Source organism: Notolepis coatsorum (assembly GCF_963971535.1).
Source record: "Notolepis coatsorum genome assembly, chromosome: 5".
In the NCBI taxonomy this organism is placed as follows: Eukaryota; Metazoa; Chordata; class Actinopteri; order Aulopiformes; family Paralepididae; genus Notolepis; species Notolepis coatsorum.
The window spans coordinates 132,930,690-132,953,595 of NC_140169.1; the positions used below are offsets into that span (position 1 = coordinate 132,930,690).

The following is a 22,906-nucleotide window of genomic DNA, read 5'->3' on the forward strand; positions in this document are numbered from 1 at the left end:
CAACAGTGAGTAACAGTATAAATCCTTGTATACCTTCCTGCTCATTTTACATTTTACATTTACATTTACATTTTCAGTATATTTTTGGACTTTATATTTTAGAATGTATGTACATATTTTAGAATGCTGACTGTGTATTCTTATTTTAGATTTTTGACTACCTAAATGTCTATTGTGAGCGATCTGTGGTGCTGAATTTCCCTCTGGATTAATAAAGTAGGCTACTTCTATTCTATTCTATTCAGTATTTCATCATTTCTCTCTCTGCTTCGGTGAACAAACCAACCAACACGGCTGTCTGGTATCTAAGAACAACAACGCAGCTGTAGCTTCATTGCTTTTGTGGTTGTTGTTTCTTTGGGCACTAAAACCACAGAGCTTCAAAGAGCCCCAGATGAAAAGGCCCCTCTAGTCAGAACCAGATTATCACCGTCTCTGCATAACCATGCATACCCATAAGACCAGAGCCAGCATTGCAGAACCTGTGTATTACAAGGTTCAAAACAAATATGGGCAAATGTTCTTTTAAATTCTGGGGGGTGGAATTGGAATTGGAATTTGCTACATTCACAGTTAAAATGTATTAGTAGCAGACACAATTTCAAGAAAAAAGTTAAACCATGGCTCCTCGACCATGTTAAAAACTAGATTTTAAAATGTATGAAAATGTTGTCTATGTTACATTGTTGTCTGTGGCTATGTTTGTACTGCACTTAAAATTGACATGTCTATGTAGTTTGTCATATTGTTAATTGCATGGTCATGTTTTGTATTGCTTATCTGTCTGAGACCAAGGACCAGAATGGAAATAAGTCTAGACTTTTTTGTGTTTCATCCTTGATGTTTTCTTGAATCTTGAATTTTTTTTAAATGTCAAATCAAATCAAATCAAATAACCAGACTCTCACCTTGTCCATTTTGCCCTTTTGCTCGTCCAGGGGCGTGTTGTCCAGCTGCAGCAGAGTGGGCGCGATACACAATGCCAGGTTGTGGGCGTCCATCTTGTTGGTGTCGGCGCACTCCAGGATGCGGCAGAGGACACTCAGTAGGTGCTGGAGGAGGAGTCTGTTGGGCCCCGGGAGCTTCTCCACAACCCTGGAGGAAGAACAACATGGAGGAAAACAGATTGGTTTGGCGCCAAAAAAAAATAAAAAATAGCTTCTCTTTTTTTAAACAGATGACTGACAAAAGAAAAACAGAAGCAGCTTGTCTGAGGTGCCCAAATGTAGGGCAGTGGCTTCCCAGCTTCCCTGTTTCACCCCCTCTGAAAAACTCCATTCAGAAACAACTGTGTGCCCAATGTTTACTGTGTGCCCAAACTGTCAGACCCCATTAAGTTGATTGAATATTATTTCCTGCCGTGTGAACTTTGAAACTCAAAGTATTAAGAGCGAACTACTACTTTCTTATTATTAATTGTCAAAACAAATAAAACTTTAGGTAGACGTACTTATTGCTGTTGTTCTGTAAAGTAATTCAGAACTGCTCTGTAAAGTAAGTCAGAACTATAATTGTTCTATAATGTACCTTAGAACGGGGAAAAGGCGGAGTATGAGATCAGATTTATGTGTATCTGCCAATTTCATGATTTTATATGTCTATTGTATGTGTATCAGTGATAATCAAACCGTAAACAAAGAGGCCTATTAAGACCCTAATATGAAAAACGATGTGATTTAATGTTCTATGTCTTACCTTGACTTTGTCTATTTAGCTACTAGATATTTTATGCTAATGTTATGCTTATTTTATGTCTGCACTATGCATTGCTCTTGATCTGGCAATTCTTTGAAAATGTTATGCTCATTTACAGTATATATTTATTGTACTGCTGTGAAGCACTTTGAGCTGAAATTCTTGTATGAAAGATGCTATACAAGCAAAGATTATTATTATTACTACACTACATCAACGGAATGATGGAATTGTCAAGGGATATTGTTTTTTTCCAGTACCCATTTGGACCAAACTGCAATTTATGTAACAATGCACTGTGTGCAATGTTGTGCAGCGTGCAGTGTTTTATAACACGTACTGCGTGTAAACAGATGACTGCCAAAAGAAAAGCAGAAGTGGCTTGTCACAGAAATGTAGGGCGCAGTGGCTCTTCTTCCCTGTTTCGCCCACAAAAAAACTCCATTCAGAAACCCTGTGTGCCTACTGTTTCACTACATCACCCGGGAAATACCGATTTGGTACGAAACTGCGACCGTATATATGCAATTTAATAACGTGAATTGTGTGCAGCTCTACAGTAGGCCTACTCTACAGTATGCATCTGCCACAGAAGATGAATTGATACAGTAGGATTGGTCATTCCTCTTATGATCTACAGTCTTGCACATCCATTTGGCTGCTACACTTTAAAATGGCTGCCATAGAACATTTGATAATGTTGTAATGTTCGGTGAATCGGTGAAGGTCGGGGGAATAAGACTCAGGACATGATTCTGTGGCAAAGGTATGGTTTGGAAGAACATTCTAGTGGCAGTTCTGTTGAACATTCTAACTTCCTGACTCTCAACGCATCCGTCCATATGCATAATCTGTCCATGACGACATTATCTTATACATTTGATCATTCTATTCTATAAACGTATAATTCCAGAGCAGTAATTTTAAGCGAACCAGTGTAAATGACCACGAGACGGGAAAGGCCCTTTCTATCTGTTTCCAGATCAGATCAGTTGTCACTGAAATGTCACTGCTCGCAGTGCACTCATTAAGCAGTTGCCTTTTGTACCTTTTGATCTCTGCAGTTCTCTGGGGGACGTCCTCAGCCGCCAGGGCCGTTATCCAGGTGTCATACAGTTCAGAAACCAGCAGGCTGCCAGGAAGCTCCTTCAGGAAGCTCTGCAATCAATAGGAGAGGGAAATAAGGTGATGCTTTATACATACAGCATACAAGTATAATTTAAGTGGGGAAGATGGCATGTAAAAACTAGAATGCCTGCAGACATTCCAGAGTTCATCATTAGCAACGTCGATTCCATAATCCCCCAGACAAGGAAGAACCACCCAAGTCTGTTTTTTCATTTCAACAATGTTTTCAAACCTAATTATCCGATGATAGTAGTAGATAGTTGGATTACATTGGCAGCTGAAGAGAGTACATGTTGAGCACACTGATAGCTGAACAGATTACATGTTGAGCACACTGATAGCTGAAGAGAGTACATGTTGAGCACACTGATAGCTGAAGAGAGTACATGTTAAGCACACTGATAGCTGAAGAGAGTACATGTTAAGCACACTGATAGCTGAAGAGAGTACATGTTAAGCACACTGATAGCTGAAGAGAGTACATGTTAAGCACACTGATAGCTGAAGAGAGTACATGTTGAGCACACTGATAGCTGAAGAGAGTACATGTTGAGCACACTGATAGCTGAAGAGAGTACATGTTAAGCACACTGATAGCTGAAGAGAGTACATGTTAAGCACACTGATAGCTGAAGAGAGTACATGTTAAGCACACTGATAGCTGAACAGAGTACACGTTGAGTACACTGATAGCTGAAGAGAGTACATGTTGAGTACATTAGCAGCTGAAGAGAGTACATGTTGAGCACACTGATAGCTGAAGAGAGTACATGTTAAGCACACTGATAGCTGAAGAGAGTACATGTTGAGCACACTGATAGCTGAAGAGAGTACATGTTGAGCACACTGATAGCTGAAGAGAGTACATGTTGAGCACACTGATAGCTGAAGAGAGTACATGTTGAGCACACTGATAGCTGAAGAGAGTACATGTTGAGCACACTGATAGCTGAAGAGAGTACATGTTGAGCACACTGATAGCTGAAGAGAGTACATGTTGAGCACACTGATAGCTGAAGAGAGTACATGTTGAGCACACTGATAGCTGAAGAGAGTACATGTTGAGCACACTGATAGCTGAAGAGAGTACATGTTGAGCACACTGATAGCTGAAGAGAGTACATGTTGAGCACACTGATAGCTGAAGAGAGTACATGTTGAGCACACTGATAGCTGAATGTTGAGCACACTGATAGCTGAAGAGAGTACATGTTGAGCACACTGATAGCTGAAGAGAGTACATGTTGAGCACACTGATAGCTGAACAGAGTGTCCAAGACACATTTCAAAACAGACTTGTATGGTTCTGCATCTGAAGGAAAAAACATGACCATGGTTTAAATAGGATAATACCATGACGATACATAACGTGTCAGCACTGTGATCAATATCATGTCAGCACCGTGATCACCTATCATGTCAGCACCGTGATCACCTATCATGTCAGCACCGTGATCACCTATCATGTCAGCACTGTGATCACCTATCATGTCAGCACTGTGATCAATATCATGTCAGCACTGTGATCACCTATCATGTCAGCACTGTGATCAATATCATGTCAGCACCGTGATCACCTATCATGTCAGCACCGTGATCACCTATCATGTCAGCACTGTGATCACCTATCATGTCAGCAGCGTGACAAGGGGTAAGGGAGAACAGGAGGCGTGCGTACTTTGAGCAGTCCCACAAGGAGAACCACGGGCAGGGCCTCCATGTTGACCACGGTGCCTCTGTTCAGCTGCTCTATGGTGCTCCTCAGGGTCCTCAGGTTGGCCGGCTTCCTGAACACACCCTCTGTAGACGGCCCTTTCTGCCACAGCAACACCAGCATCTCCTGGGAGGGAGAGAGCAGAGAGATCAGATGAGAGACCAGACGGGGGCCAATCAGTGGATAATACAGATGTTGGGAGAAACAATAGTGTGTGTGTGTGTGTGTGTGTGTGTGTGTGTGTGTGTGTGTGTGTGTGTGTGTGTGTGTGTGTGTGTGTGTGTGTGTGTGTGTGTGTGTGTGTGTGTGCGTGTGTGTGTGTGTGTGTGTGTGTGTGTCTGTGTGCGTGTGTGTGCGTGCGTGTGCGTGTGCGTTCAAATGTTCAATAGATGCCTTCAAATCGAGGCTCAAAACCCACTTCTACCTACTAGCCTTTCCCGTTCACTGACTCATGCCCTGTTTTTCTATGTGTTTGCCTGTGTGCTCTCCCATAAAACGGAGTGTGATTGTTGTCTATATGTATCTTGTGTATCTACCCTCTGTACAGCACTTTGGTTGACACGCGTCATGTGCTGTAAATCTGATGATTGATTGATTGATGTGCCCTTAATTTGAAACAAGCACCAGATGTTCAGACAGAGTGCTGATTAGTATGACTAGTATCGACTGAACAGGTGTAATTAAACAGCGGTTGCCTCTCGTTCAGCCCATTTGCGATTTGACGGTTATGGTAAAGTCAATGGGGCCAAGCTCCCGTCTGTAAAAAGCTGACTGAAACTAGCTCCTGTCTGTAAAAAGCTGACTGAAACTAGCTCCTGTCTGTACAAGCTGACTGAAACTAGCTCCCGTCTGTACAAGCTGACCGAAACTAGCTCCCGTCTGTAAAAGCTGACTGAAACTAGCTCCCGTCTGTAAAAGCTGACTGAAACTAGCTCCTGTCTGTAAAAGCTGACTGAAACTAGCTCCTGTCTGTACAAGCTGACTGAAACTAGCTCCTGTCTGTACAAGCTGACTGAAACTATTTCCTGTCTGTACAAGCTGACTGAAACTATCTCCTGTCTGTAAAAGCTGACTGAAACTAGCTCCTGTCTGTAAAAGCTGACTGAAACTAGCTCCTGTCTGTAAAAGCTGACTGAAACTAGCTCCTGTCTGTAAAAAGCTGACTGAAACTAGCTCCCGTCTGTACAAGCTGACTGAAACTAGCTCCCGTCTGTACAAGCTGACCGAAACTAGCTCCTGTCTGTAAAAGCTGACTGAAACTAGCTCCCGTCTGTAAAAGCTGACTGAAACTAGCTCCTGTCTGTAAAAGCTGACTGAAACTAGCTCCTGTCTGTACAAGCTGACTGAAACTAGCTCCCGTCTGTAAAAGCTGACTGAAACTAGCTCCTGTCTGTAAAAGCTGACCGAAACTAGCTCCTGTCTGTAAAAGCTGACCGAAACTAGCTCCTGTCTGTAAAAGCTGACTGAAACTATTTCCTGTCTGTACAAGCTGACTGAAACTAGCTCCTGTCTGTACAAGCTGACTGAAACTATTTCCTGTCTGTACAAGCTGACTGAAACTAGCTCCTGTCTGTACAAGCTGACTGAAACTATTTCCTGTCTGTACAAGCTGACTGAAACTAGCTCCTGTCTGTAAAAAGCTGACTGAAACTAGCTCCTGTCTGTACAAGCTGACTGAAACTAGCTCCTGTCTGTACAAGCTGACTGAAACTAGCTCCTGTCTGTACAAGCTGACTGAAACCAATTTAAATCCACTCCACGGTGCACACAAAGCAGATTTCAGTTCGGTTCAGCCAGCTTATGCAGACAGGAGCTTGGCCCCATTTACTTTGCATTCGTTTGGCGGCATCCTAAACGGAGCTGCGGGTATACAGTACGGATAACAGCATGGATTGCACCCAGAGGAAGGACTCTAACCAATCGAGGTACGTCATTGGGAAGTAGGAAATAGGGCTATAGGGCTCCATCCCTTTTAGTTACGTACCGTAACCGGCTTGGGAAGCGAGTGGTCATCCGGGCATGTGTTGCAGAGAGGCCTTCCAAACAGCTGGGTCTTAGAGCCCGTGTCTGTTCGGGTCAACATGCCGGGGAGGGTGGCACTCCTCTTCAGCTTGTTCCTGATCTTGCTCCACTTGTTTTCTGATGAGAGAGACATCATTTGATTAGTCACCTAATAGTGCCAATAAGTGGTATAGTAGTGGTAGTAGTAGTAGTAGTGGTAGTAGTAGTAGTAGTAGTAGTAGTAGTAGTAGTAGTAGTAGTAGTAGTAGTAGTAGTAGTAGTAGTAGTAGTAGTAGTAGTAGTAGTAGTAGTAGTAAGGTACATTCTGTAATATTAAAGGGGAGGGGGGGTTGAGTCTTAAAATATGTTGTTATATAATGACTTTGTGCAAGTGAGGGTGTGTGTGTGCGTGTGTGTTTGTGAGTGTGTGTTTCTTTTTTGTGTGTGTTTGTACTTTTATACTTCCTGTGGTAGGTGTCAGCCTCATTCTTATCTATCTCCATACACGGTTTGAGAGAAGTTGAAGTTGAAGTGTGTGCGTGTACATGTGCGTGTACATGTGCGTGTGTGTAGGTGTGTGTGTGCGTGCGCGCGCGCGCGTGTGTGTGTGAGCGTGTGCGTGCGTGTGTGTGTGTGCGCGCACGTGTGCGTGAGCGCGTGGAGACTTTTCAAACTCACCGATAGTCTGTGTCACTCTGTCCTCTGGGTTAGATAACTGCTTCGGCAGTTGGTCACCCTGGCAACACAATGAGAGAAACAAAAAGGGGATGTGGCGATGGGCATATGATTAGCAACGTCTAACTCTCTAACGTCTCTCGCGTTGCTAATCACCAACCCCACTCTCACTCTGCATGCATACGAGAGTAACTCCTGCTCAAGTCCTCCCCCCTGAATAGCTCTATTAGGAATACTTTATCTTTTGTAGCTATATATGATACTATAATGTACACATGTACATGGGGGCGACAGTGGCTCAGGAGGAGGTAGAGCGGTCGTCTTGTAATCGGAAGATTTCCGGTTCGATTCCCGCTCCTCCCGGGCAGCGTGTCGAAGTGTCCTTGAGCGAGACACTAATTGCTCCCGATGAGCAGGTCGGCACCTTGCATGGTTACCTACGCCATCGGTGTGTGAATGGGTGAGTGAATGGGTGAATGTGAGGAACAAAATTGTAAAGCGATTTGGATAAAAGCGCTATATAAATGCACCATTTACATGTCCGGGTTGGTATTCACACAGCCTCTTAAAGTAGGAGTACTGATCTAGAGTCAGCTGCAGTCTGTCGGTTTGAATAAGGTCACAGGGGCAAGTGTTCCTGGTCACTGACCCCAGATCAGCATTTCCACTACTCTGGTAAGCTTTGTGAATATGGATCCAAAGCCTGAAATAGCGCACACCGTGCAGTGCTACATTCCCCCTCTGTGATTGTGTCTCATATCTTCTCATCAGCAAAGCTGGAGAGGCACAGGTGCTTCTCGCGAGCAGATGCATGACTTGAACCGTTTCACTTAGAAAGCCAGTAGGGCGGGATTTCACTTACATCAAGCGGGAACTCCATGAAGGGCTCCATGACTCCTGTCAGAGTTTTAGTCTATGAGAGAGAGAGAGAGAGAGAGAGAGAGAGAGAGAGAGAGAGAGAGAGAGAGAGAGAGAGAGAGAGAGAGAGAGAGAGAGAGAGAGAGAGAGAGAGGAGAGAGAAACAGTGTGTATATTAAAGGTTGTATCCTATATGAATGAAATAATGAATCGTTTATTTTAGTGTCTTACAAACCAGCACATGCTTACAGTATGAGACACTGTCAACTGAGATAAATCACACATAGACATACTGTATATTGTACACATACTGTATTGTACACATAATATATTTAGCTCAGAATGATACCACAGAGTAATTCAGCGTGTGAGAGACTTACTGTGACACTCCCACTCGGCACCTTCATGAGTACGCCTGGAGAAATACAATCTGCCCTCTCTCTAGCTTCCCTTATCCTCCTGTGATAAGAGAAAGGAAATGCACAACCTTCCTTTAAAATTCTGTCCCACTTCCTCAAATGACTTTGAATTCGGTACAACCCATCTCTCTAGTATTAGTTACAATAATAAATATCATTGTTATTGCATCAGAATATATTTTGTGTGTGTTTGTACTGTATACAGACCAATGCATCAAATTATATGTTTAAAATGCCACAATAAGATACCCGAGTTATTAATTGCCTTTAATCTATCATTATTGCATCATTATTTTTCCTAAACTGTCACTGGGTAAGGGATATGTGTAGATATAGATATAGAATCTACATGTATGTAAAAAGGATTATATGCAGGTATATACAGACAGATGTAGATAAATACAGTAAATATATGTATACGGTATATACATTATTATTGTATATTTATCATACAGGGTTATATGGGTTATAGGCAGATGAGTAATGAATACCCACAGTATAGGAACTAATGGAACTAACCACTATATACACAGACTTGGCTGATAGAAGGAGCATGTTCAGTGCTATAGACTAACACTCCCGAGATGTAGCACTGAACGGCACAGGAAGTCCTTCATTCCGACAGCCATCAGACTTTACAATGCATCACTGTGCCTCACTGCATCACTGAGCACAGGGTGACAGTTACCATCTTCCTGGACTTTTACTTTTAAAACAACACTGTTCAATATTACACTTACTGTACACTTACTGTAGACTTCTGTATATTTTACTGTATATTTTACAATATTCAATATTACACTTACTGTACACTTAGTACTGTACACTTCTGTATATTTTACTGTATATTTTATATTAGAATGTATAAACATAACATAGGAAATGTATATCCCGGAGCTGGGTATTTTTATTCTTAGGCTTATTTTATTCTTCATTTCGTGACTTGTTTTGTCTCCCTAAATGTCCTAAATGTTTACTGTGAGCGATTTGTAGTGCCAAATTTCCCTCGGGATGAATGAAGTATTTCTATTCTATTCTATTCTAATTAGTAACTACATGTTAATAAAGCATAATAGGAAATCAAATAGAGACTTGAGTAGCTGAAGGTTAATCAACGGTTCATTGTTAGTTCCTTGGCACTTAGTCATTCCATCACGTGTGTTGCCTATACGATTATGAGTCTCTATAGTAATTATCAATATCACAAGCACAATCGTGTATAAAGCATCATGTTTTTTTTTTTTTTATCACAATCGCTGAGAGGGAAGCCGTTTCTTACCCATGAAGAGTGTCGAGCCAGCGTTCTTTCACCTCAGGCGAGCTGTGGGCAAAGTAACAGCATGGTAGGATTCACTAAATCCACAGAGAGGAACAAACAGACCAACAGAGACTAACTAAACTGAAGAGGCAGCGCCCGCCCTCAGCTTTTAAAAGCGTGGTGGGAAACTCTAACTCTCGGTCATGGGCACAGGAAGGAGCGTCATGGCCACCCCCAGCCAGATATCTTCCACTTCCCCCCCCAGGCCCCAGCCGATACCATGCGACTGCTGTGGCTGCTGTGGCTGTCGACCCGTGGAAACACAGTAGTTTAGAAGAGGACGTCTCTACTTGACCAAACTAAAGAAACTGGATTATTGTTCAGACACTATATCTACTTACGGTATCAACAAGTATTGGCACTTGATCAGGTCCTCAGTGAGGCTTTTGTGTTTGTGTGTGCGTGTGCATGTAGATGGTCTGTTGTGATTACAGTAACACAAGGCTTTTAAGGACACTTACAACACATTGTCTCTCGGTACTCTGTTATCCCCAGACTCTTGCAATGACACAACAACAGTTCTACTTTGCTGTTTGACTAGAAACTGTAGGAGTCCAATGACCCACTGTAAACAACTGTAAATGACCCATAATTTATTTTTTTATTTTAATTTTTTTATTATCTTTTTCCCCCTCCTTCTTTTTCTGATTTTTCTGTTAGTCGTTATGCCAATTCCCAACCCCCTTCCTGGTTGTTGCGCACTTTCCCCTACTGTTGGTCCGAGAGGCCGGAGACTGTCACATGCTTTCCTCCGACGCATGTGCAGCCAGCCGGCAGCCAGCCTGGCCGCGCAGATTCTCACCGGGAGAGTGTAACGTGTGGAAGGTCGCACTACCTCTCTCCAGATCCTACCCTTGCTGAGCAGGCGCCCCGACCGAACTGTAGGGGTCGCTGTCCACAACGCCCAGGACCCACCCACGGCTCCCCTCCTCCTAACTTAGCCAAACGAGTTAGTATAGCGATCAGCCCGAGCCAAGGCAATGCTGACTCTCCGGGAGTCGAGACCGCAGCCTCTTGCATTGGTGACGAGCACAATCTCCGCTACGCCACCTGACCGCCCGACCCATAATTTCTTAACCTATGCCCAAGTTGGTATTGTGTTTACTAAAAAATAAATGCTGTATCATGCGTGTCGAAACAAAACATGTGGGTGTTTCCTTTTTCAACTCTCCTTTATTGTAAGTCCTAGTCAAGATCCCCTGATCAGCATGTGATGCTTGCCTGGCGGGGCGACTCCACACTTCCTGTTTCACCAGCGGCTGTCTTGTGCTGCTGCAGAGGACTGGATACACTTCCCTGTTGTGACCCAAAGGTCTCTAGGGAAGATCGTTTTTTAATCTTAATCTTACTATTATATTTAAGTGAATGAAACGTGAACGGAACGCTGGTCCCAGTAGTTGGTTTACTTCCGCATCGCTGACCAAACCTTCGGAATATCGGAAGCTTGGTTTTGACTTAAGGCCACATGCTGCCTCCAAGACTGCGTATTGGCTGCTTCTCAGGACGCAGGTTTAATTACTAGAATAAATCCCTCAGATGAGCATGGAGAGAGTGGGAGGGCGGACGGACAGACGTGTGTGTGTGTGTGTGTGTGTGTGTGTGTGTGTGTGTGTGTGTGTGTGTGTGTGTGTGTGTGTGTGTGTGTGTGTGTGTGTGTGTGTGTGTGTGTGTGTGTGTGTGTGTGTGTGTGTGTGTGTGTCTGTGTGTGTGTGTGTGTGTGTGTGTGCGTGTGCGTGTGTGTGTGTGTGTGTGTGTGTGTGTGTGTCTGTATGTATGTGTGCGATTATGTGTGTGTGGGTGAGTGTATTATCTATGTCTGAGATTGTGTGTGTGTGTGTGCATGTGTGTGTGAGATTGTGAGATCTATTGTGTGTGTGAGATTGTGTGTGTGTGTGTGAGAGAGATTGTGTGTGTGTGTGTGTGTGAGATTGTGAGATCTATTGTGTGTGTGTGTGTGAGAGAGATTGTGTGTGTGTGTGTGTGAGAGATATTTTGTGTGTGTGTGTATGTGTGTGTCTGTATGTATGTGTGAGATTGTGTGTGTATGTGTGAGATTGTGTGTTCATGTGTGTGTGTGTGTGTGTGTGTGTGTGTGTGTGTGTGTGTGTGTGTGTGTGTGTGTGTGTGTGCATGTGCACATGAGGTACATTAAAGTCTTCTCACCGGAAGGATACCATGCAGAGAGTGAAAGACCAGGCCATCACCATGGACGTTCTGAGGTCAACGTCCCCTCCCCCTTCTTCTTCATCTTCCAGCTCGTCTTCAAAGCTGTAAAGCCACATGTCCTCCAGGCTCACCCTGTGCTTCAGACGGTAGCTCGTGCTCGACCTGCTCAGAGCCAAAGAGAGAGGGAGAAATGAGGGTTTCAATTGGTCCAAAACCACAAGAAATCATTTTGTGCAAACTAATCAAGTTTTCAGGTCCTCAAATGAGACTGAAGTAGATTACATTCACTCCTGTGCTCAGAGACAGTGTAGTTGTTGCGCTAACTCGGTTATGGCGCCGACATTATATGCTACAGTACATAGTATCAATTCAAGTGATTACAAAGTAAAGAGGATTCCGGAATTCGAGCGATCGGCTCGTATAGTGTGAAAGCTCCGGTCCCCTGTGGATGCGGATCCAATGCGGACGCAGTCCATCCGGAACAAACGCGTGAAAGGCGCCCGTCTCTGGAGCGATAATCACCCCCTGCTGGCCCGGGTGGATATGTACCCCCTGCTGACCCTGGAGGTTTGAATCCCAGCACGACATTCTCTCTCCCGTGTCTCCATAATTCTTTAAGCCTTCCAACTATCTCGATATGGAGAATAAAGAAACACTTAGAAACACTAAGGGGGTGTGTGAACCTCTCACGCTAAGTAACCAAACACAAGGACAGCGCTCATCTGAACTGTTTTAAACTGGTCTTTATTATCTATGTTTCCTCGCTGATGTTTGATTCCTGTCACGGTGTAGTACTGAACCCAATATGCAGACAGAGACAGATCTTGTAAAAACCCAATATGGGTATATTTAATGGAGAATGGTCAGTGTCCAGCACAGAGAATCGTCAGGCAGGCTAGAGTCAGAGTAGGTCCTTGTTTGAGAGCCAGAGTACAGGGTGACATGCCAGGCAGGCTGCGCGGAAAGGATGAGAGAACAGGATTAGACACGGTCAAGGAACAGGGGTCCAGGCACAGAACAAGAGGGCATCAGAGTACAGCATACGAGAGTATCAAAGTCTAGAACACAAGCATAATAATACGACTAACTGGTAAATACGAAGTTACGATCTGGCAGCCTCTTGACATCTGGGGCGGGGTTATATCCCCGACGTAATTGGCCCACAGATGTCAGATCAGCTGCCACACTGGACACCACACCTGAACATAATGAGAGCGGGAGAGGGGGAAAGAGAGAGAGAGGGAGAGAGCACTGCCCGGCAGGAACCATGACAATTCCTTTTCATTCGTTTTCATTGTAAAGAATCAAATCAAATGTAATGAATGAAAGGTGCACTATGCAGTTTCGGGGGAAGGGGGATTTGTTAACATTTGCGTGACCTGCAATTACTGTACAACACACTATACATATAATCCTTAGAATTATTGTATCTTATGTCATCATAGATCAAAATGAAATCATTTTGAGGCACTGTGAACCAAACGTGAGACTTCTTTGAATGTTTGTAAACAGAATTACGGGCCCCTGCCATTGTTGTAAACAACCTGTTATGGTTTGAAACCGACCCCAATCGCACAACACAAGACAGGTATTAGAGTAAGCCAAAACAGGGCAATATTTATTACATAACAAAAAGCGGCACAGTCCCTTTAAGGGAGAACACAAAAAACACAAGAGTCCATGAAATACGAAACTGCGGCACTGTGCCTTTAACAGGCGAACAGGCTAAGGGACCAGGGCTAAGGGCCAGGGCTAAAGGCCAGGGCTAAGTGTCAGGGCCAGGACCAGGGCAAGTGTCAGGGTTAAGTGTCAGGGCCAGGACCAGAGCTAAGGGCCAGGGCTAAGTGTCAGGGCCAGGACCAGAGCTAAGGGCCAGGGCTAAGTGTCAGGGCCAGGACCGCTTACAGGGATGAGGACAGGGTTACGACGGCGGAGGCCTGGCACGGAGACAGGGGCCCGACAGCGGAGGCCGGGCACGGAGATCCTCCTCCCGTCCCTACACCGAGTAGGGCGCTGCTGCTCAGGAAGGAATCCTCCTCCTCCTCCTCGGATGCTGCAGACGGGCAGCGCAGAACAAAGGGGGTCCGAGGGGAAACGGGATGGGCACACGCCATCCTCCCGTGGAATAATAGGGAGCGACGACGAGCCGGGGTCCGAGGGGAACGGGATGAGCACACGCCATCCTCCCGTGGAATAATAGGGAGCGACGCGAGCCTCACCCCAGGAACGAGGATCACGAAGAGACGCCTTCCTCCCGTGGAATCGGGAGCGATGGCGAGCCGGCTTGACGTCTGGAGTGGGAACACTGGAACCTCCCGTAGAGAATTAGAGAGCAAAGGCGGTGTCCCACTCCAGGCAAACGGCGACAGGTGGTGATGGCTGGCACGTCGTCTCACGCCGGAGACGCGGCAGGTGATGTAACGTACAGAATACAGAACGAACACAGAGTCCAGAACACAGAACGACCCGACAAGGACTGGAGGGGAGTCTGCAACCTAAGTACTCTCCCGAGCAGATTGCAAACTCCCAACAGGTGCGTGAAGGTAGAGGAACAAGAATGTCCAAGGGTGGGGGCTGGTGAAGAGTAGGAGGCAGGGAAAAGTTCTCGCAAGGGTGGGGGCTGTTGAGGAGAGTAGACAGGGAAAAAAGGTCCAGGGACAGGCGAATCCTCACACAACCGCAGTGAAATTGCAACCTTTCAGACATATTTCTAGCTTCAAATATTGTTCCAGAGACCCAATTTTCACCCAATTAACAGTTTGTTTACACAGTTATGAAATCATTCAATATAATTTGATAAAAGTAAAAAATGTCTCTCCCAAAGTTACATAGTGCACCTTTAAGCATCTTCAAAATTCTGTCTCTGTGATTGATATTTTTCAGTAAGGGAGGAGAATTCAAGTCACGTCAGGTCATGTTTATTTGTAAAGCCCAAAATCACATCACATGCCTCAATGGGCTTCACAAACCCACAATGGAACAACACTCCTTAATAAGAAAAAAAAATAATAATTCAATTGGAGATCGAGAGATCTCTGCAGTAGGTAGAATGGGGTCAATATTCTGGTGTGGTGTGTGTAACTCAAATCAAGCATGTTTACAACACTTGATAGGGGATTTGTTTCTGTGGGTTTAAGACTGGATTACAGATAAAAACGGGCTAAAAACAAAATCAAATACAAACCAGGCAAGTGGTCTCCTACCACTCTGAATCATGTGTCAAACAATCTTGGACATTGATACCTAGATTCCAGGTACATTGTCCTGCAGTGCTGATCTGTACATACAGATAAAAACGTGAGCGTGTGACGGCAGATTGAATACAAACATGATAAAATGTCAAGGTGAATAATCGATTTTCTTTACAGTGTGCCACAGCATAAGGGTTACAGGGATAAGGAGGAACTTTGCTTATCAGAACATGCTGATTCCAGAGGTATGTGGGAAGGCCTCCGAACGATGACAGACTACAAAGTATCGTTGGCAAATGAGCTCAATACTTTCCATGCACACTTTGAGCCCAATAGAAAGTAGAGCCACTGCTGATGGAGCATGAGGTGAGGAGGACCTTTAAGAATGTGAATGCCAGGGGCGGCTGGGTGGCACAGCAGACATTGCGCTCGTCACCAACGCAAGAGACACCGGGTTCGCATCCGGCTGTCGGCGTTGCCTCCGGCTTGGGCCGGCCATCATACTAACTCAATTGGCAGAGTTAGTGGGTGGGAAGGGTGGTAGTCTGGTCGTTGTGAACAGCGACTCCTACAGGTCGGTTGGGGCGCCTGCACAGCAAAGTCAGGAAAATGGCGGGGGCAGTGTGAGCCTCCTACACATTACTCCTCGCCAAATGAGAGTCCGCGCTGGCAGGTGAAAAGATGTGACAGGCTGCCTCCACATGTATCGGAGGAGACATGTGATGCAAGGCTTCTATCCTCCCTACAACCGGCCAGTGGGGGGCATATGTGAGCAACGATTAGGACAGGGGAGGGAGAATTGGCATGAGAGGCAAATTGGGATGGGGAGAAAAATCACAGAAAAAGGAGGAGAAAAGGTAGATAAAAAAAAAGTGAATACCAGGGAAGCAGAACGACCAGACGGCATCCCCGGACACGTCCTAAAAGGCAGACCAATTCACTGACATATTCAACCTGTCCCTAGAACAGTCTGTCATGATCCCACCTGTTTGAAAAAGTCCACTATTGTCCCTGTACCCAAAATACCCACGCCCCGCTTGCCTCAATGACTATCGCCATGTAGCTCTCACATCTTAAGCCATGAAGTGCTTTGAGAAGCTAGTGAAGGGCTACATCTGTTCCTCCCTCCCCAACACCCTGGACCCCCTGCAATTTGCATACCGCCCCAACAGGTCCACGGAGGAACGCCATATAGCCCATGTGCTGCACACGGCAGCATCACACCTGGACAAGAGGCAGGGGAACTACGCTCAGCATTCAACACCATAGTCTCCTCCAAGCTCTACGACCTCTGCCAGTGGGTCTTGGACTTCCTGACAGGAAGACCCCAAGTGGTGAGAACAGGTAACTGCACCTCCTCATCCATCACTCTCAACACAGGTGCCCCCCAGGGCTGTGTTCTGAGCCCCCTCCTATACTTGCTTTACACGCATGACTGTGTGGCAAAGCTCAACAGCAAGACAATCGTCAGCTGTGTGTGATCTTTCTCACCTCTCAACACGCAATCAATCATGACCCCCACTGACCCCTTGAGGTGTTAGCCGCTGTGTTACATGAACTGAGTCCTTGGAGCAGTGGAGCGAAAGAAAGCGGGAGGACCGGGAGGGATAAAAGACAAGAGGGAAGTGAAGTGAAGCATAACCGGTAAATGTATAAAGATTTCACTGGAATTGCATTGCTATAGGGAACAGCCTTCCAAATATCTACAGCTGACAGGAAATTAAATGCAGTCCATTTAGAATGTTTATGTTGTCAAGTTGAAACCGTCTGTAGAATCTCTAGATGTAACTAGAACGGGTGCACATTGGATCACATATGTCCGCAGCATGCTAAAGTGGGTCGTAAATAGTACCCCCCCCATGAATGAAGGACGTATGCCATGTTTTATGTCATCTCTTGTGGTCTTTTGAGGATGTGTGTGTCACAAATGCGTTCATGCAGTTTGTGGTTTTCATTGAGATCGATGTGCCTTTAGCATACATAAGTTGTTTCCAAAAGAAAACTACTACTACGTTAGGTAGTCCACAATTCTAAACGAAACTCTGACTGCCCAACCTGAAGTCCGCAAATCATGTTATGTTTCTCAAAAACTGAGTAACACTCAGTTAACGCTATAATTAACGCTGATTAACGCTGATTTCAATTGTGAAATCCTTTAGATGCAATATATCATGCATGCTTTATGATTTGTAACAAACGGCTCATCCCTCACACATCACTGTGTATTGTATGAATTGTCAGGTCAGTCATCCCTGGTCATAAGAAGAGATACATTTGGTATTTGTTTGTATATAAAGTCATCCTGGGGCAGCTACAGTACCAACTTAAGCACTTTACACATTTAACCAGGAGGTGGACATTACAATCTGAGATCACAAAATGATATCTCATATCATGTTCCCACTGTCACAACTGACTTTGGGAAACATGTGTTCAGCTATGCTGCTCCATTCTCCTGGAACATGTTACAAAAGGATTTGAAGCTGATCATTTTAAAGAAAATGATTTACACCTTCTTGCCATGGAGTGCTCATGTTTTTAATATTGTCTGATTTCATTGACATGTGAAGACATGTCTTTGTATTTGTGTGCTCACTATCTTTTATTTGTGTTTGTTTAATGTTAATGTATATGTGAATTTGTTCTGTATGCTGCCTTCTTGGCGGGCCCACTTGAAAAAGAGGTGGTAATCAATGTGATGGCTAAAATTTAAAGGATCAAATAAATTAATTAATAAACTGAAGTCGCAAGCAAGGCTGCAAATCTTGTTATGATTTCTCAAAACACAACACAACTTTTTGCCTTATTGCATCCATAAATGTGCACATATTTAATGGGGAAGTGCATATATAAACATAAAATTCAGAAAACTTGCAATATATTTTTTCTTAGTTTATATGTACATAACAAACTGGGAAAGTTTCATAGTGATATCTATTCAAATATTTTTTTTGCCTATTCACCTGGGGTGTCTCACCTTAAGGTGGAACCGCTCTTAAGGTGGACTCCCTTCAACATTATGATGAAAAAAGAAGCACATTTTGGCTGGCATCCGGCTTTAAAAAATTAATATACTGTATATATATATTATATTGTAGCAACTGCGAGCTACATGGTCCAAGAGAGCTTTTCTTTGTTGTTAAAACAATTTCTGTGCCTGTCATACCCCAGGAAATGCTGCTTTATTAAACAAAGGGGTAGAGAAAACCAAGGGTATGGTGGTTATTTCAACTCACATTTGGTTAACACACTATAACATGGAAAGAGACAATAAACCACACAGTTATAACATTTGCAACTACGATTTGACATCTTGTAAAACAACTAGAACCACACATTTTGCTGCAACCGCAAAGCATGCTGGGATGGACCCTCTGGCCAACTGTGTCTAGTATTGCACTGCTGCTACAATATATAGCACCTTGCAATAGTCTCGGTAGCAGCATTTGAAACCGTTGTTGCCCTCTATTGGTAAAAAGGTAGACCTTTACAACTACACAAAGGACTACATGAAAGTCAAAGGAGAATGCAAATAATTAATTTTCCCCCAAAATATTTCCTGTTGCCAGTTGTGAAACATATTCCAGATATCAGTATCTCACTGTCTATAATGTATCTGCTTAAAATATGTTATATTTCGTATGGCATCGCTCCCGCTCTGAGCCTTACGAGATACTCTATATCGCCTGTGATACCTAATGTATCTCCCACGAACAAAAACACATGCACCCCACCTGTATGGGGCCCCGCCCCTTATGGTGGCACCACCCATATAATCATGACTCTGGTCATGACACACCCTTCCTCTATTTTCGTCCCAGCGCACTGGATGCTTGCACCATGCGAGCTAGCGGAATGTAAAAGATTAAGGAAGATTAATAATGTTGGGAGCTTACCGGAGGTTGCTGGCCCCTGGCATCTTCGACGCATGTTTTCGGCGACACGACGGGCCTGTGATGTTCCTCGGTTGATGACTGCACATCGAGGTTCAGCTGTACAAGGCTGGCTGTCGGGCCAGCTTGTACTCAGGTAGGCCCTGTGTCTTCAGGCATGGGTATTAGTGTTAGTAATGCTGGTTTGTGTTGTTAACACAACCTTGTTGTGTGTTGGCGCCAGGGGCAAGATGGTTTGGTGAACGTTCTCTGCAGGGAACGGTTTCCAAGCTGTCTTGGGCGTGCTGCTAAAACATCTAAAGCTATGCTAACATGCTATCGCTACTGCCGCATGCTATCACTACTGCTAATTGCTATGCTGTTTTAATGTCTCCGCCGTGAGATGTTGTCACTCTCCCGCCTCTTGCCCGGTTCATCAATGAAGGTCAGTCGGTAGCTGTTGTGGGGTTTTGAGTTCTATTTACCTTTTTCGGGTAAATGGGTTGACAACGGGGTAGGTCGTGGCTAGGTTCTAGCCAGGTATTACCTTGTGTTCCGGCGGGGTTTGTTGAACGGTGTTCCCATCTGGGTTGGCGTCGGGTAGTGGGGCTATGGGTCCAGCCGACATGGTAAACATGTTGCGTGTCTGTGCACAGGCAATTGTTGTCTTGGGTTCCACATTGCCTGGCGTTAGGCTGCAGTAGTATAAGGGCAGGGCCGCTTGGGAGAAATGTGAGGCCCTGTGCGTTTTTAGACGCGAGGCCCCCCATCTCCTGGGGCGGCCCTGTGTAGGGGGCTATTGTTTCATTTTGTCACTCTGCTATGAGAAGGTCTGTCTTGCTACAGCTTTCTCTCCTCTCAAACCATTCATACTGACGGTCAATCGGTATACTGGGGGAGTAGTGCGGGGGGGGGGCTTTGTTTACCTTTTTTGGTAAATGGGCTAAACTAGGGCTGGTGTTCTGTTGTGAATATTTTGAATGAAGACGGGTCTGGTCCGTCTCCCCTTAAACTTTGTGTGTATGGGTTTGCTCATTCTACAGTTTTTGTGGTTTAGCTCTTTTTATTCATTTAACCTTTTCATGGTCCACACCACAGTGGAGGGTGCTGTTTGCAATCACCACTGGTGCTCCATGTTAACGTCAGTCCTTTGTTTTTGATATATTGAAACAATGCCCCGCCCGGCCGACACCATGGGTCGGCCTGGCGAGATGGTGTCTGGTGGAGGGGCCTTGAGGGCCGGCCGACGTCGACACATCGCGCACGGTGTTGGTAAACCACTCCGTCGAGGATGTTGACGTTATTAGCTTTGACCCAGCCGCAAGCTATAACCGCTCAGGGTTCCCCTCTCCGCAGGGGATTTTGGTCTTCTGCTGGAGCGCGGGCGGTATTGTCCTAGGCCCTACACCGCCTCACACCGCGCAGCCAGAAGAAGAGAGAGCACGGCCTCGTCAGCGGCGATGACGGGGCCCTCGACAGGCGGCCATGTTTCCCCCGCCAGTGGTGCCCTGGTTGGAGAATCGACAGGGTATCGCGAGGCCGACAGTCTTGGCGGCCGAGGGATCGGCCATTTTGGGTGATTTCGGTGTTGGTAAACCACTCCGTCGTCATTTTGCCGCGAGCAGCCCGCTCCCCGTTCAATCCTCTCTCTGGTATCCCCAGAGGCGGGGCTCTGAGCATTCTCCTTTGGCTGCGGGCCGCGAACCTTCATTGAAGCGTATGCGGCCCCATTCTTCGCTTCTCATGGAGACAGGGGCTGACACCCAGTTGATGGCTGAGCCTGGGTCTGTCCGTGAGAATGTTGTGCTGTCAAGCGGCTCCCACACCTTGAACTGTGTTGGTTGAGCCTGGTGTTACGTCTGTCAACTTAAGTGTTGTCAGCAGGGGGGCTCGAAACCTTTTGAGGCACACAGTGCGGGCTTCCCCGGCCTCGCCTTCGCCAGGCCAGGTATCATGTTGGTGCTCCCACTCCTGGAATATTGGCAAGTGGTCGCAGCTCACATGGTTTGGGGTGGTAGTGATATCACTGCAGGGCTACGGTGTGTAGGAACCCATGGGGGCCTTACACCTTGCATGTCCGGCTGCGGAACAACTCCTTCAGCATGTTCTGGAGGGGTGTTCAGTGGGGGGGCTTTTTTGATCGGAAGCCCCCCGTATCAGACAGGCCCTTTTCTGTCGGGGTTCCCCCTTGGGTGCGATTGCCTCGTGGGTGGTGTCAGGGTCAGGTGTTCCGACACGGAACGCGCTCCTCGCACGATTCCAGGGTTGTCTTCGCACAGCGGGGGGGACCGGGCCAACTATCTACAGTTCCTGGCGGACCTGCGCCACGTGACGGCGGGTGCGTTGGGAGTGTCGTCACATATGACTACGGCAGTACCATATGTCGAGGTAGATGGAGAGGATGGTGAGGCGGGGACTTGTGTTTACACAACCCCACCCGTTTTCAGGTTTGGTACAGACCCTGTTGTCGGGGTCTCCAGCAGGGACAGCTCTGGTCGACGAGATCCAATCTCTGTGGACGAAGCAAGCCATCGTCGTGGCGTTCTCCTCCCGGTGTTCTCTGCCCGAGAAGTCGGGAGGGAGGGGTGTAAGACCCAGGCTGGACCTGTCCCATGGGAAGGTTCAGCATTTTTTGGATCGTCTCCTACCTGTTGAACACTGTCAGGTGGGGGTCTGGTTCTCCTCCATAGACCTGTAGGATGCGTATGTGCATCCCCGATCTTCCATCCTAGGGCTTACCTACGCTTCCTTTGCAGGGTTAGCGTATGAGTACCAGAGGCTGCCGTTCGGTTTTCTCTGGCTCCCCGCATCTTCACCAAGTGCGTGGAGGCCGCACTGGGGCCTCTGCGTCATCCGGGGTTACGGAGTGTTCTGCCCTGATGACGTTCTGGTCCTTCGCGGTCAAGGTGGATCGTCAGGTCTCGTACCAGGCAGGTCTCTACCAGCCTGGGGTTGCTGTAGACTGGATGTAGAGTATTCCTCTTCCCAGTCAACGGTTGGAGGGCTATGGGCATCCATCTCGGAGCGTGTTGTCAACACGCTCGGGAGGTTCCGTCCTAGGACGGTTACGGCGCTGTCTCACGTCGCGTTTTCACCGACGCCTCCCTCGCTGGTGATGCGTCGGGCCAACGCAGTAGGGGGCAGCTGGCAAACCATGCTGCCCGATCTGCGCTACGTTCAATGTGTTGGTGTTGAAAGCGGTCCTTCTGGTCCACAAATGGTGTTGATCAGGACGGACGATACGACGTCAGTGTCGTGTATCGACAGACAGGGAGGAGTACGCTCCCCCTGTCTGCACCAGGCGGCGGGCGGCTGGCTATGGGCGTCCTCCATCTGCGCGGCCTAAGGGCTCCCCACATTCCCGGCAGGGAGAATGTGGGTGCAGGTGTACTGTCGCGGGGCGGCCCTCATCCTGACGGGTGGGATTGCGTCTGGACATGGCCAGGCAGGTCTGGGACCGATGCCGTGCCGCCAGGGATTCTTCCCCATACATCTGTTAGGTCAGTTGTTGGGACGGGTACGTTGAGGGGTGCAGGTTCTTGATCCTGATGGTGTTACCATCTGGAATGCGCATGCTCCCTCCACTGTCGCGCTTACGGCGTTAAGCCGGTGCAACGCTCCTTGGCTCCGACTTGGGATCTTCAATTGGTCCTCGGTCGGTTGTCCTTGGCCCCGTTTGAGCCGCTCGAGCGGGCGCCGTTGGGACAGCTGTCCTTCAGGACCGCGTTCCTTCTGGCTGTCACTTCCGCTAAACGCGTAGGTGAGCTCTGTGCTCGCGGTACGTCCAGAGTGCCTGTCTTTTCGGACCGATTGCGGTGTCACTCTGCGACCTAATCCTGCTTTCGTGCCTGAGAATATCCGGAGTTCCT

The 22,906-nt window shown here is 46.4% G+C and overlaps 1 protein-coding gene across 1 annotated transcript in view; it reads right to left on the reverse strand.

Annotated features, from left to right (window-relative positions):
- tagapb (T cell activation RhoGTPase activating protein b) overlaps positions 1 to 22,906 on the reverse strand; it is a gene marked incomplete at its 5' end in the record, with an annotated part of 75,865 nt that overhangs the window by 4,988 nt on the left and 47,971 nt on the right. Inside the window, 9 exons of the mRNA XM_084314448.1 lie at positions 909 to 1,095; positions 2,744 to 2,853; positions 4,502 to 4,663; positions 6,522 to 6,676; positions 7,217 to 7,274; positions 8,076 to 8,126; positions 8,452 to 8,530; positions 9,770 to 9,811; positions 11,972 to 12,136. Of these exons, the coding sequence (XP_084170574.1) occupies positions 909 to 1,095; positions 2,744 to 2,853; positions 4,502 to 4,663; positions 6,522 to 6,676; positions 7,217 to 7,274; positions 8,076 to 8,126; positions 8,452 to 8,530; positions 9,770 to 9,811; positions 11,972 to 12,136 (1,009 nt within the window). The remainder of the gene's footprint in view (positions 1 to 908; positions 1,096 to 2,743; positions 2,854 to 4,501; positions 4,664 to 6,521; positions 6,677 to 7,216; positions 7,275 to 8,075; positions 8,127 to 8,451; positions 8,531 to 9,769; positions 9,812 to 11,971; positions 12,137 to 22,906) is intronic.